The sequence below is a fragment of the Agelaius phoeniceus genome, chromosome Z (genome assembly GCF_051311805.1).
Source record: "Agelaius phoeniceus isolate bAgePho1 chromosome Z, bAgePho1.hap1, whole genome shotgun sequence".
In the NCBI taxonomy this organism is placed as follows: domain Eukaryota; kingdom Metazoa; phylum Chordata; class Aves; order Passeriformes; family Icteridae; genus Agelaius; species Agelaius phoeniceus.
Window position 1 is genome coordinate 66046786 of NC_135303.1, and position 12654 is coordinate 66059439.

The 12654-nt window shown below is 38.1% G+C and overlaps 1 protein-coding gene across 2 annotated transcripts in view; it reads right to left on the reverse strand.

Moving 5' to 3' along the window:
• UHRF2 (ubiquitin like with PHD and ring finger domains 2) overlaps positions 1 to 12654 on the reverse strand; it is an 81863-nt gene that overhangs the window by 18804 nt on the left and 50405 nt on the right. For both annotated transcript variants that reach the window (XM_054651870.2, XM_054651868.2), the window contains exons 6-8: positions 5507 to 5693; positions 2480 to 2603; positions 1961 to 2068 (exon numbers count right to left, since the gene is read on the reverse strand). In XM_054651870.2, coding sequence (XP_054507845.1) covers positions 1961 to 2068; positions 2480 to 2603; positions 5507 to 5693 — 419 coding nt within the window. The remainder of the gene's footprint in view (positions 1 to 1960; positions 2069 to 2479; positions 2604 to 5506; positions 5694 to 12654) is intronic.

Here is a 12654-nt window from a genome sequence, read left to right on the forward strand (position 1 = left end):
GCCCATGTTTGCTACCCACAACTTAGCACTCTCACTTAACTTTATCAGCTCTTTGCCAATTTTTCCAGACCATTTATGAGTATGCTGAATAAAAAGTCCCCATTACTGCGTTCCTCTTTCCTGTTGTATCAAGCATTCTTTAATTCATTCCTCCCTCCCTTCTTTTCATTTTCGGGTTTCATCAATTAAATTTAGGTTTCTGGTAGGTGATTAACCCCAAGGATGAACACTGATAAATAATTCATGCCAAAAATGCTCTTCAGATGCTCTCTCCAGAAGTAATGTTTAGTCAATTTCCTTCTAGGGAAAAAGAGAGTTTGTGTAATAAAAAAACTATGCAAATCAGAAATAAAGAAGTCTTTAAATTTTCATACAGTCACTAAATTCTCACAGATTTGCTGAGACAATCTCATTTTGTCATTAAAAAAAATAGTTCATATAAGAAACAAAAGTGTAATTTAACTTTTTACGTAGAAAGAATTTAATTTTTTTTTTAATGACAAGGCATTTAATTTGTACTCAAAATAAATTAATTATGCATAAATGGTAATTGTCTTTTGATGTTTAGTATATATATATATATATATATATATATATATGCACACATATATACACATATATATACTATATATAAATGAAATATTTTTGATGGATTTTCTGATGAAAGCAGCACTCTAATTCTGTTGGTTTTTCCTACCAGTACTAGAAAGACTTGAAAAGCATTAGCTTTTGTCTTACCAACAGAATTCATAACAAAAAGGTAAACTAGTAATTCCAATTACTATTGAAGCAGTGAAAGTAAAAATTGATTTTGCTACTTTGAGTTTACCCAAGTGATTTTAGAAAGCTCTCTTACTTATTAGACTTTACATAATCTGGCACCCAACAAAAAGAAAGCAAGTGATGAAAAGTTCATGACACAAATCAGAAGAGGTACTTGATTTTTGGCTTGCCCCTCCTCAAGCAGTTTAAAACCCCTTGGTTTTATTCTTCCAAATATGACAGAAAACATTCAGTTCCAATCATTTACACATGCAAGAGACAAAGAACTAACTGATTTAGAAAACAAAGAAGTATGTAGTTTCATGACTAGAAACAACAATGAAAAAATGAAAGATAACCCAAAAATCATTTCAATTGGATCAGGCTGGAGCAAAAGGGAGGAAGTTTGTAGCTTGCTGGACACCACAAAACCAGAAAAAAAAAATCAGTACTGGCACAAAATGCAGCTGTACCATCCTCCACCATCCTCCCTGCTTTGTTTTTTCCTTCCTCGTTGAGTATTGGCACTGTGCTAACATAACCAAAATGTGAAATTGACTGGGATAATTAGCCCCCAGTCTACTCCAGATAGGATTATTTTTCTGCCATTTTTTTATAAACCTAGTTCACCACAGAGCCTAAGGAATATTTGAAACAGAAAATGAGACAGTTGAAAAAAACACCAAAAGCTGAATATATAGTGAATTTCAGTAGCACTACAGACTTGCACAGGCTTAAGCTGTTCATCAGCCTAAAAAAAGATTTGGACATCCATTACGTATGACCAAAACCAATTTGACCTACAGTCAATTCACAGTGATAACACATAATGTTCTCAAAATCTGCAGTCTACACCCCATTCATGGGATAATCAGTTAATGTGAAGAAAACTCTTCAGAAATTATTTAACTCTATTCATTAAATATCTGACTTAAGATTTTAACATGTGAAATATGTTTATCATAATTCCAACAGACTTTTTACTAAGTTGTATGTAAAAAGTTGTATTAAAAAGTTGTATGATAAAATCAGTATAGTTCAACCTTCATTATTCACTTCCGGTATTGGAATCATAATGTATTTACGTTACTTAGTCCTGGTGAAAATGGCAATTGTCAGTTGGAATTTATTTTAGTGCCCAACCCATTCATTATTATTCCTACTTCCTTCAACTACAGCTAATATTGAAACAACATACCTGAACTCTGAATTTCCAGGTTGTCCCAACAGGAACACCAGGTATAGGTCCATAATGATTTGAAGGAACAATAGTGCATTCTTTAGTGCGACCAACACAGGCCATGCCCTAAAAATACATCAGACAAAAGTAATCAGACAAATGAATTGCAATATTGAAGAATATTTTTAAATTCAATGCAGAGATCATGAAATCTGTCTATTATAACAAACACGTATTTCAAAATATGTTAACAATTGTTAAAAGGAATGTTAAATAAGTAATATGTGGTTATGGGTTTAAGAGGGGAGTTAGGGGTTTTCTTTTTTTTTTTTTTTTTTTTTGTTGTTTTTACCTCTAGTCACCTTAATAATCCTTCCACTGCTTTAACTGCCAGTAGACAGCAGGCAGGATTTAACATTGTCTTGTTGTTTGTGCAACCCAGTACTGAATTTTGTGTAGTGCATATGTAAGCAAAATTATAGATGTAGCACATACATGAACAATCAGAGTAACAGCTATTTCTAAAACACACTCTACCTTTCCCCAGTCTCTCTGGCTTTCAGTACTGGCAGATGGCATCTTTGCTTTCTTTTTACTCTGTTTGAGCTTTTCTCCAGCCTTTACAACTTCATTAGAATCATTTTTGCAGGAAGGACAATACCTAAAAAAAGGTTTTAGTAAATTCTCAATTAACTTCAGAATAATGGCAATACATTTCTGGTAGCCAAAATAGTGTCTATTTGGTTATTTTGACTGAATGTTTCAAGCTAGCAAGCATATACCAGGTTTAAGCAGCTGAAGCCTACAGCTTAAAAAATTAACTCAACATGAACAAATACTGTCAACTTTTTTAAAAAAGGGCTTTTCAGTATCTTTAAAGGTAAAGTGCTAGTTGCAAAACATAGAACTATTTTTTCTCACATGATATATGAGAGGTGCCCATGGCTCCTGTAATGTCTCTTCATTTAGTCCTCCTTCATTTACATCATGTAAAGGAGAAGATAGCTGAGGTTAAAATATGCTGCTAACCAGTACTCATGGTCTGTTTCTGTCTCCTGCCCAGTCTACTCTTATTTTTGCTGGTTGTGCAAGAAATTTCACTGCAGATTGCTGAATGTCAAACAGAGCCAAGGTATCACATAATGTATATAGAAACACACAAACACACACTCACTTCTCCACAACACTGAAGCCATTTGGAATATAATGTTGGGGCTCACTCACACTAACACAAATCCATTCTGGTAGGAAAGCAGAGATATTAGTATACACTAACCACAGCAGAGAGAGAAAAGCAGAACAGTGGTCATTCTGCTGTTTCCAGCAACATTCTTATCCCGGTCCAGGAGTAACAATACAGACATGTCCTTGTTTCTGGCTCCCATAGGCTGGATTTGGTCCATACACAATTAGAAGAGGAAGCCTGATCTACATTAACATTGATAAATTCATTCAGGAAACAAAAACTACTACTACTACTACTACTGCTGGTTTGGATTTATTAAGTTTTTTATGTGGATATGAATAGAAGAATTAATGATTAAGGTCCACAGGAATAGATTTCACTATCTCAATAAAGGTGCTTGACCATGAAAGCAATGAAGCCATGTAGATTAAAAAATAATAATATAAGATGCTGAAATTATGATACCATTACTTTGACAGGTATTACAACTGCCTAAAGAAAAAGCATGTAAGACCAATTAAAAGAACAAATATGACATAATGCAAATTCACAAAGTGAATTAACCAGGTGAAGTCACATGGTGAATTCCATGTTTCTTGATAGTATAACAATATTACCTTAATATCTTTTAAACTGAATCTCATAGGGTCTATTAAATACTGTTTCACATATAGACTTCACCTCCACAAGATAAACTTATGCTTTCCCAAATTGAAGACTTAACCCCTGAATAGAGTTTGCCAGATTTTACATTCTAAAAACACAAAATGGAAGTATTCCCAATTCTAAAGCAAACTGCTCCTAAATTAAGAATCAGACAACCATGATTCTTTGCTAGTATGCAGGAAGAAGGGAGGGCATAAACTTCTTTGGTAGGAGATGCTGCTCTGCCCAGTGCAAATGTACTTCTACATAATGACAAACGTTAAGACAGTACAGGGCTGGTGACACTAAGCATCTCTAAACTAGCTCACATAAGCCAGGTCCACAATTGTACCTCTACCACCCTGTGCCTTCATTCACAGATGCAGCTATCTACTTAGATATATAAATCTTAAGGCTCCTATTCTTAGTTGCACAGTAAACAAAAACAAGCTAAAAAGCTTGACAGCCATTTTCCAATGAATTTTAATTATACGAATTGAACTACTGGAAATTCATAATTTGGAGAATGGACCATGACTAGCTCTGGAGAGGAGAAGGTGTTTGTGATCAAAAGGCTCACCATGATCCAGCCATGGGCACTCACAGCCCAGAAAGCCAACCCTCATCCTGGGCTGCATCCAAATCAGGGTGGGCAGCAGGTCAAGGGAGATGATTCCACCCCTCTACTCTGTCTTGTGAGATCCCACCCGCAGTGCTGCATCTGGCTCTGGGGCACCCAACACAAGAAAGATATGGACCTGTTGCCAAGAGCCCAGAGAAGGGCCACCAAATTGATCAGAGTGCTGGAGCACCTCTGCTATGAAGACAGGCTGAGAGAGCTGGAGCGGTTCAGTCTGGAGGAAAGGCTCAGGCACCTTTTACCTAGTTTAGATTTTAGTAAGAAATTCTTTCCTGTGAGGATAGTTGCCCCAGAAAACAGGCAGACCATCAGGCATTATAAATAAACATTATGGAAGCCAATAAGGTGTAAGAGATTGAGTTATTAATTTACAGAGAATGTTAAAACTTCCAAAAGATTTACATAGATTTTTGCAAAAAATATAATCACAAGGTTCAAAGAGATTCCATGTAATGGAATAGACATCTTAGACATTTAATGAAGTCTATGGAAAACTTTATTAGAATAAAGTTCTATTTATTACTCATTTATAAAGGATCAACATCTCAAATAAATCATAGGCTGTTCATAAATATGAACAGTGTAAATTGTAGACAGCTAATAAAGACATAAGACTAATTATGTAAGAAATGAAGAGTAGCAATGTGGTGGTCCTTCCATAGCATGAAAAATGAATGTAGTAGAGCACAGGGGCAGCAGCAGGGACAGAGGATGAAGGGACAGAGAAGCATGAGCATAAAAGAATTGCTCAAGCAGTGAAGCTTTTAAAAAATGAAAAGGCTGAGGAACAACAACTGTCGATAAATACAATCAGATCAGGTAATATCCCAGAAGATCATAATGACCATAATGAATAAAATGAACATACCAGTCTTGAAATCTTGTAATGGCCTTAAAGCTTACTACTAATCCATTGTGAATGATTTAAAAGAATTGTCTTAAAGAAAACATAAATCTTATATTAAGTAGATGGATGGAAACACCTCAGGATTTAAAAACATCTTCAGTATTTTCTTTCATGAGGTGCAAATATCAAAAAGGTACCATGTATGGAATGTCAATATAGGTAAGTAAATCATCCTTGCATATTTACCAGTCTTCATCTTCTGGTATCTTGCTTAAAGGAGGGTTCAGGCAGTATATATGATAAGCCATATTACATTCATCACACAGGAGTTGCATGTGAGCATCCTGTTTGCCACCACACAAGAAACACGAACAAAACCGGCACTCCTTATCTGGATCAGCCCTACAGTGCTTGCATTCAGGGCCACTTTTTCCTGTCAAAAACAAAGAAATGTCAAATGCCATGTATCTCTGCAAAGTGAATTACTCTATCTAAAGGAATAATTATTTCTGAACATGAACACTGGTCTCTTGAAAATGCTTTTTTTTCTTACAATGAGGTATTTATATAGACTTAATAAGATTTCTTCTGCTGTATAAACAAGACATAAAAAACATTACTAATCTCCTGCTCCCAAGATGTACCTGCACATTCTCCCTAAAGATGAAGCTTAACTGTCTTTTGAAGCTGTACATCTTATCAGTTCCTTGTAAGTTAGCTTGGATAACATAAGCAATAAAAATAAATATTTCTTTCAGGAGTTTATTCTTGAATAGAAATATGAGGTGGATCATTGATGTATCCAGAGTTCTGGATGCTTTAATATTTTTCCTAAGTATACTGAGAAGGAAATTAATGACTAAAGAATTTGCAGAAATCCAAGCCCCTTTCTACTGAAGAAGAGCATGCCCTCCCAAGTGAATAGACTTTACAGAGAAATTGATCCATGCAGTTGTAGGTTATCAGTGTAAACCTCTGTGGAGAGAAACTCCAGACTGAAAGTTTATTAAGAAAGGGGGACTGGAATGCAAAACATTGTGCTGTATCTGCAGTCTTTCTGGAGGACCTTGAACAGTACTTTTTTCTTCAAGGGCGGAACCAAGTAGACTTAGAGTGGGAAGGGGATGGAGTTTTGATTAAAAAAGAAGAGTCAGGGGCTGCTGATGAATTAAAAACTGACAGGGGAACACTTGTGAAATGCCTCAAAAGAACTAGAGGTTTTTAATCTAAAATGCTTACACAGTTGATAGACCAGCTGAAATGCCTGTACATTAGCATATGTAGCATGGGTGCATCAGAAGAATTGGAAGTGACTGTGCAAATGGAAAGCTATGATCTAATCACAAATGCTGAAATTTGGTGAGACAAATCACATGACTGGAGCATTCCAATTAACAACTACAAACTGTTCAGAAGGGACAGGCAAGGAACGGGGGTGGGGGGGGGGGGGGGCAGGCAATTTGCCCTCTCCAAGGACTTGATTGCACAAACTCATCCTTGAAAAACAGTGATGAACAGATCAAGAGCTTGTGGTTGAAAATCAGAAGCCAAGCCAATAAATAAAATCTCATGGTTTGTGTTTATTACCCATCACTCAATTGAGGGAAACCCTGGTGACAAAACTTTCCTACTTCACCTGCATGAAGCATCATTCTGGCAGGTTCTGATCCAGCTGCAGGGACTTGTCAGGACAGTCCCTGACATCTGCTGGAAAAGCAGCTCAGCAAGATGCAAGCAGTTCAGGAGACTCCTGGACAGCATCAAGGATAATTTCTTACCCCAGGTGACAGAGAAGTGCTACTGCTTACTGACACAGAATAACTAACTGGAGAGGTCAGGATCAGTGGCAGCCTGGGCTCAAGTGGTCATGCCCTGGTGGAATTCATGATCTCAGGGATTTTGGGCCAAAGAAAGGTTAAAGTCACTACTCTGAACTTTAGAAGCCTGAACTTTTAGTTATTTTAGGAAGTGAAACAATGGGATGGGACGCTCTGGAAAACTGCACTTAGGGAAAAGGGAGCAGAACAGAACTGTCAGATCTTTAAGGACATCTTTCTTAGAGCCCGAGATCTCTCCATTTCCACCACTGAGCATTCAGGCAGGGAAAGCAGGGGACCAGCATAGCTCAGTAAAGACTTCCTGGACAAAGTGAAATACAAGAAGGAAAAGCACTGGACATGGAATCAGGGATGGATCCTGGGAAGAAAAGAGAAGTGCTGTCTGGTTGTGGAGGGATAATTAAGAAATTAGGAAAGCTACGGTATAGCTGGAGCTGAATTTGGCAAGGAATACAAAGAATAGTAAAGATGGCTTCTATAGGCACATTGGTAAGAAATGGAAGATTAAAGAAAACATACACACACAACCCCCTCCTCTGCTCTGTACCCCAAAGTGGGACAGAACTAATCACAATTGACATGGAGAAGGTTGAGGTATGCAGCAATTTTGTTTGCCTCAGTTTTCATTAGTAATCACTCTTCCCACATCTGTCAAGTGCCCACAAGACAGGAGCTGGGGAATTGAAGTCACTCCTGGTGTAAGAGCAGATCAGGTTCAAGATCATCTGAGAACCTGAACATAGACAAGACCATGGGACCCAAGGAGATGCATCCCAGGGTCCTGAGAGAATTGTTTAATGTAGTTGTTAAGCCACTCTTCATCATATATAAAAAATCACAGCAGTCACATCATATCTGAAAATTCACGGCAGTCAGGGTAAGATCTTAGTGACTGGAGAAAAAGCTATTTCAACCTTTTTAAAAAACAGTAAAAAGCAGGAAAGCTTTTTAAAAAAGCTTTTTTAAAGAACCTTTTTTTTAAAAGCTTCACCCAGGAATTACTAACTAGTCAGCCTCATCTCAGTGCCCAGTAAGATCACAGAGCAGAGACTTCTGGAAGACATGTCAAGACGTGGAAGACAGAGGACTGGTTAAAGACTGCCAAAATGGCTTCACCAAAGGCAAATAGTACCTGATTGGCACAGTGGCCCTCCATGGAAAGAATGCCTCAATTGTCAAAGGAGAACTATAGATGTCATTTACCTGTCTGTAAGGCCTTTGATTTGGACCCTCACAATATTCTTAATAAAAAATCATAGATTTATAGAATATCATGAGGGGGCAGGGATCCACAAGAATCACTCACATCCAATTCTTGGCTCTGCAGAGGACATCCCAAAAATCCCTCTGTAAATGAGAACACTGTCCAGAAGCTCCTTGAATCCCTGCCAGGCTCAGTGATGTGACCATTTCCCTGAGAAGCCTGTTCAAGTGTCCATGTACCCTCTGGGTGAAGAACCTTTTCCTGACATCCAAACCTAATCCTCCCCTGACACAGCTTTTAGGCTATTCCTTCAGCTCCTGTCACTGGTCACACAGAGAAGACATTGGTGTCTGCCCCTCGTCTTCCCCTCATGAGGAAGTTGTAGACTGTGATGACTGTCCTCAGTCTCTTCTTCTCCAGGCTAAACAACCAGGCAACCTCAGCTGTTGTCCTTGCAAGGCTTCAATTCAAGGCCCTTCCCTTCTTTGTGGCCCTCCTTTGTGACACTCTCTAGCTTTATAGCTGTCTTACATTCTTCCTGCTAAACTGAAGAGAGATGGGTTTGATTAATGAAATATTAAATGGATAAGGACTTAATTAGACAGCCACATTCAAAGAGTGAATGGTCCATATCCAATGGTTCAATATAAAACTGAAAACCATTAAGGAGCGGTGTTCTTCAAAGGTCATACTGACAACACTATTGTTTTCTATCCACATTAATGACATACCCACTGGAATTGAGTACACCCTCAACAACGTTGTAGATGACACCAAACTGAGCGGTTCAGTTCATCACAGGATCAAAGAATCATTAAAGTTTGAAAATACCTTCAAGATCATCAAGTCTAATTACCAACGTAGCATCACCATCATGTTCAGCAGTAAACCATGTCCTCAAGTGCCATATCCATTCACCTTTAGAACACTACCAGGGATGGTGATGTCACCATGATGATGATTAGAGAACTTGGTCTAATGCTTAACAACCCCTTCCATCAAGAAAATTTTCCTAATATCTAATCAATACTCTCAGGCACATGGTATGACTTGCTTCAGAACCTCAATGTCCTTCTTGGAGTGAGGGGTGAAGTGAACAAAGGATTCAAGTGTGGCTTCCCCAGTGCTGAGTACAGGGGGCCAATCCCTGCCCTGCTCCTGCTGGCCACACCATTGCTGGCACAGGCCAGGATGCCATTGGCCTTCTTGGCCACCTGGGCACTGCTGGCTCATGTTCAGCTGCTGTCACCAGCACCCCCAGGGCCTTTTCCTGTGGCAGCTTTGCAGCCACTCTGCCCCAGCCTGTGGCACTGCCTGGGCTTGCTGTGACCCAAGGGCAGGACCCAGCACTGGGCCTTGTTGAGCCTCACACCACTGGCCTGGGCCCATGGTCCAGCCTGTCCAGATCCCTCTGCAGAGCCTTCCTGCCCTCCAGCAGATCAGCACTCCCACCCAGCTTGGTGTCATCTGCAAACTGAGGGTGCACTCAATCTCCTCATCTAGATCATCCATAAAGAACATAAAACAGAACTGGCCCCAGTACTGAGCCCTGGGGAGCACCACTGGTCACTGGCCACCAGCTGGATGTATCTCCATGCCCCACTAATCTCTGGGCCCAGCCATACAGCCAGGTTTTACCCTGTGAACAGGGTGCCTGTCTGAGCCATGAGGAGAGTTTTTCCAGTAGAATGCTGGGGGAAACAGTATCAAAAGCTTTACTAAAGTCCAGGTAGACTGGACTACAGCCACAGCCTTTTGCTCAACCACTGGGTGAGTCACTGTCTAGGAGGAGATCAGGTTGGTCAAGCTGAACTTGCCTTTCACAAACCCCTGCTGGCTGGGCCTGACCCCCTGGCTGTCCTGCACAGTGTGAGGACACTCTGGATGATCTGCTCCATGACGTTCCCCAGCACTGAGGTCAGGCTGACAGGCTGTAGGGCCCTGAATACTCCTTCCAACCACTGTTAGGACAGGTCCAGAGGAGGGCCATGAAAATGATCAGAGGGCTAGAGCATGTCTTCTGTAAAGAAAGGCTCAGAGAGATGGATTTGTTCAGCCTGAGCAAGAGAAGGCATTAGGGATACCTTTGTGTGGCCTTTCAATACTTAAACGAAGTTTATCAGAAAGATAGGGAAAGATTATTTACAAAGATCAGTAATGAAAGGGAGCAACAATAATGAAAACTAGGAGGAATTTTAAATTGAAAGAAATGTGATTTAGACTGGATACAAGGAAGACATTTTTTTTATTGTAAGGGTGATGAGACACTGGCACAGGTTACCCTGAGAAGGTATGGATGCCCCACCCCTAGAGCCTTTCAAAGTCAGGTTGAATGGGGCTGAATGAGCAATCTGATTTAATGAAAAATACCCCTGCCCATGGCAGGGGTGTTGGACTAAAATATCTTTAAAGGTTCCTTCCAACTAAAAACATTCCATGATAAGAAGTGCTAAAACAATGCTGTTTGAATAATTGTTTTTAAGATAAAAAACTTTATAATTGAAAAATATAAAAGAATCACTGAGGAGGGAAGATTACCAGCTGCAGATAGAAGGTTTAGTAAGATTTACTGACTCAAAAACCTGAGAAATAAACATGTAAAGCCACCAGCAGTGACTATTTTCAAAGTCTTAAAGGCAAAAGTACACTTAAATATACATGTCTAAGAAAGCCTCCAAAATCTATTAGAATATTGTTTCTAGTAAAGTATAGCCTAGAAGACATCATGCTTTCCAAATGGAGGTAATCTATTAATTTCAGACTTCTCTCCAAAGGTTCATTAGAAGAGAAAGACAAATTTTATGTGTGCTGATGAACAAATCTGATGGTTTTCCAGCATAGCTAGAATAAACTCACAGTCTGTGCAAGGTGGAAACACCAATTCAAGTCAGGCTAAGAAATCCCAGATGACTGTTAACTCCTTTGAAAAATTTTAAAAGTCATAACTGAGCATTCCCTATGGAAACACTATAGTCTATTTCATCTAGCTAATAATAGACAACATGAAATGGCATATTTTTCTGCAGCTCTGAGCACCACACATTGTTTAGGCCTATGTAATGAACTGGTTTCAGTTACAAAATCAGTTTCTTAGGTAAAAGGTTAGTAATTTTTTTTTTAATAGTAAAAGAGCAAAAAATACCTACATATTTTAGTTCAGTTAAACAATAGATGAAGTTCTCTACTTTCTTCAATATACAGACAAACTACAAACTGTCATTTTCATGATATGACTAATTTTTCACATTTCTGTTTTAACCATGCTATAAGTCATATGCACTAACTATAGCTGCACTATTGGTCACATGAAGACAGGTCTGTTCACCTCAACCAAGAATGCAGAGTTTAGTTGCATAAATAATTTCATATTAACTTTTTTTGTAGAAGGAGTTAGCACAACTTTGGATTCTGATGGAAGTAATATATGTTGATATCTAGGTGTTATTTGCATGTTGCATTTAAATATTTGTAATATATTTGTAAATATGTTGCTTCTTAGATTTTTTATTTCTAATATAATTTTCTAAAAGGCTTAGCCTTCCTCCTTTCCTCAGTTGTAGAATTTTACTTCCTTTAATTAATTAGAATATGACTACTTTATTTAATTGTAATTGCTAAATGTATATTAACATCACTTTACACATACAAAATCTAATTATTACATGACCATGCTCAAGAAATAAGAGCTTCTACACTGTTTATCTGATAAAGATTATTTCCATAGTAGGCATTCTATCTTTTGATATGGGCATGGAGAGTAGCTTAACAATCAGTGCATTTGCTGATTGTGCTTACAACAATCTCATAGAATATTTAAGGCCAAATAATTATTTTAATTTAATCTGAAATTAAAATAAAATAAAATAATAATATTACATTTAAATAATAATAATAAAAGTAATAAAATTCTGCATCTCTCCATAGTACATAAGCTAAGGGAGATGTGTGTTTATAGATAGGTGTATATATATTTAACATTTTTTAATACACAGCACAAATGGGGTTGTAAGTACAGTCCAGAAGGAAAGGCTACACTGGTGGTGATAGCATACAGCTCAACTGATGTGCACTGTACATACCTGAACAGAGGCAAAACAGCTGACCTGGCTAGAAAACCAGAATCACATGAACAGGGTTGTATGGTGAGTGTTGTCTTCAGGAAAAAGAGCAGTTCAAGAAATAAGGCTGAATTCCCACATCAATTTATTTTTCATGATTACACTTTAAAATATTATATTTATAAATTATATTTATTTATGAAGATTATAAACAATATGCTGAAATTAATAAGATTAGGACCAGGAACAAAATGAAATAAAACATACACAGAGGTGCAAATCTCTACACAGATG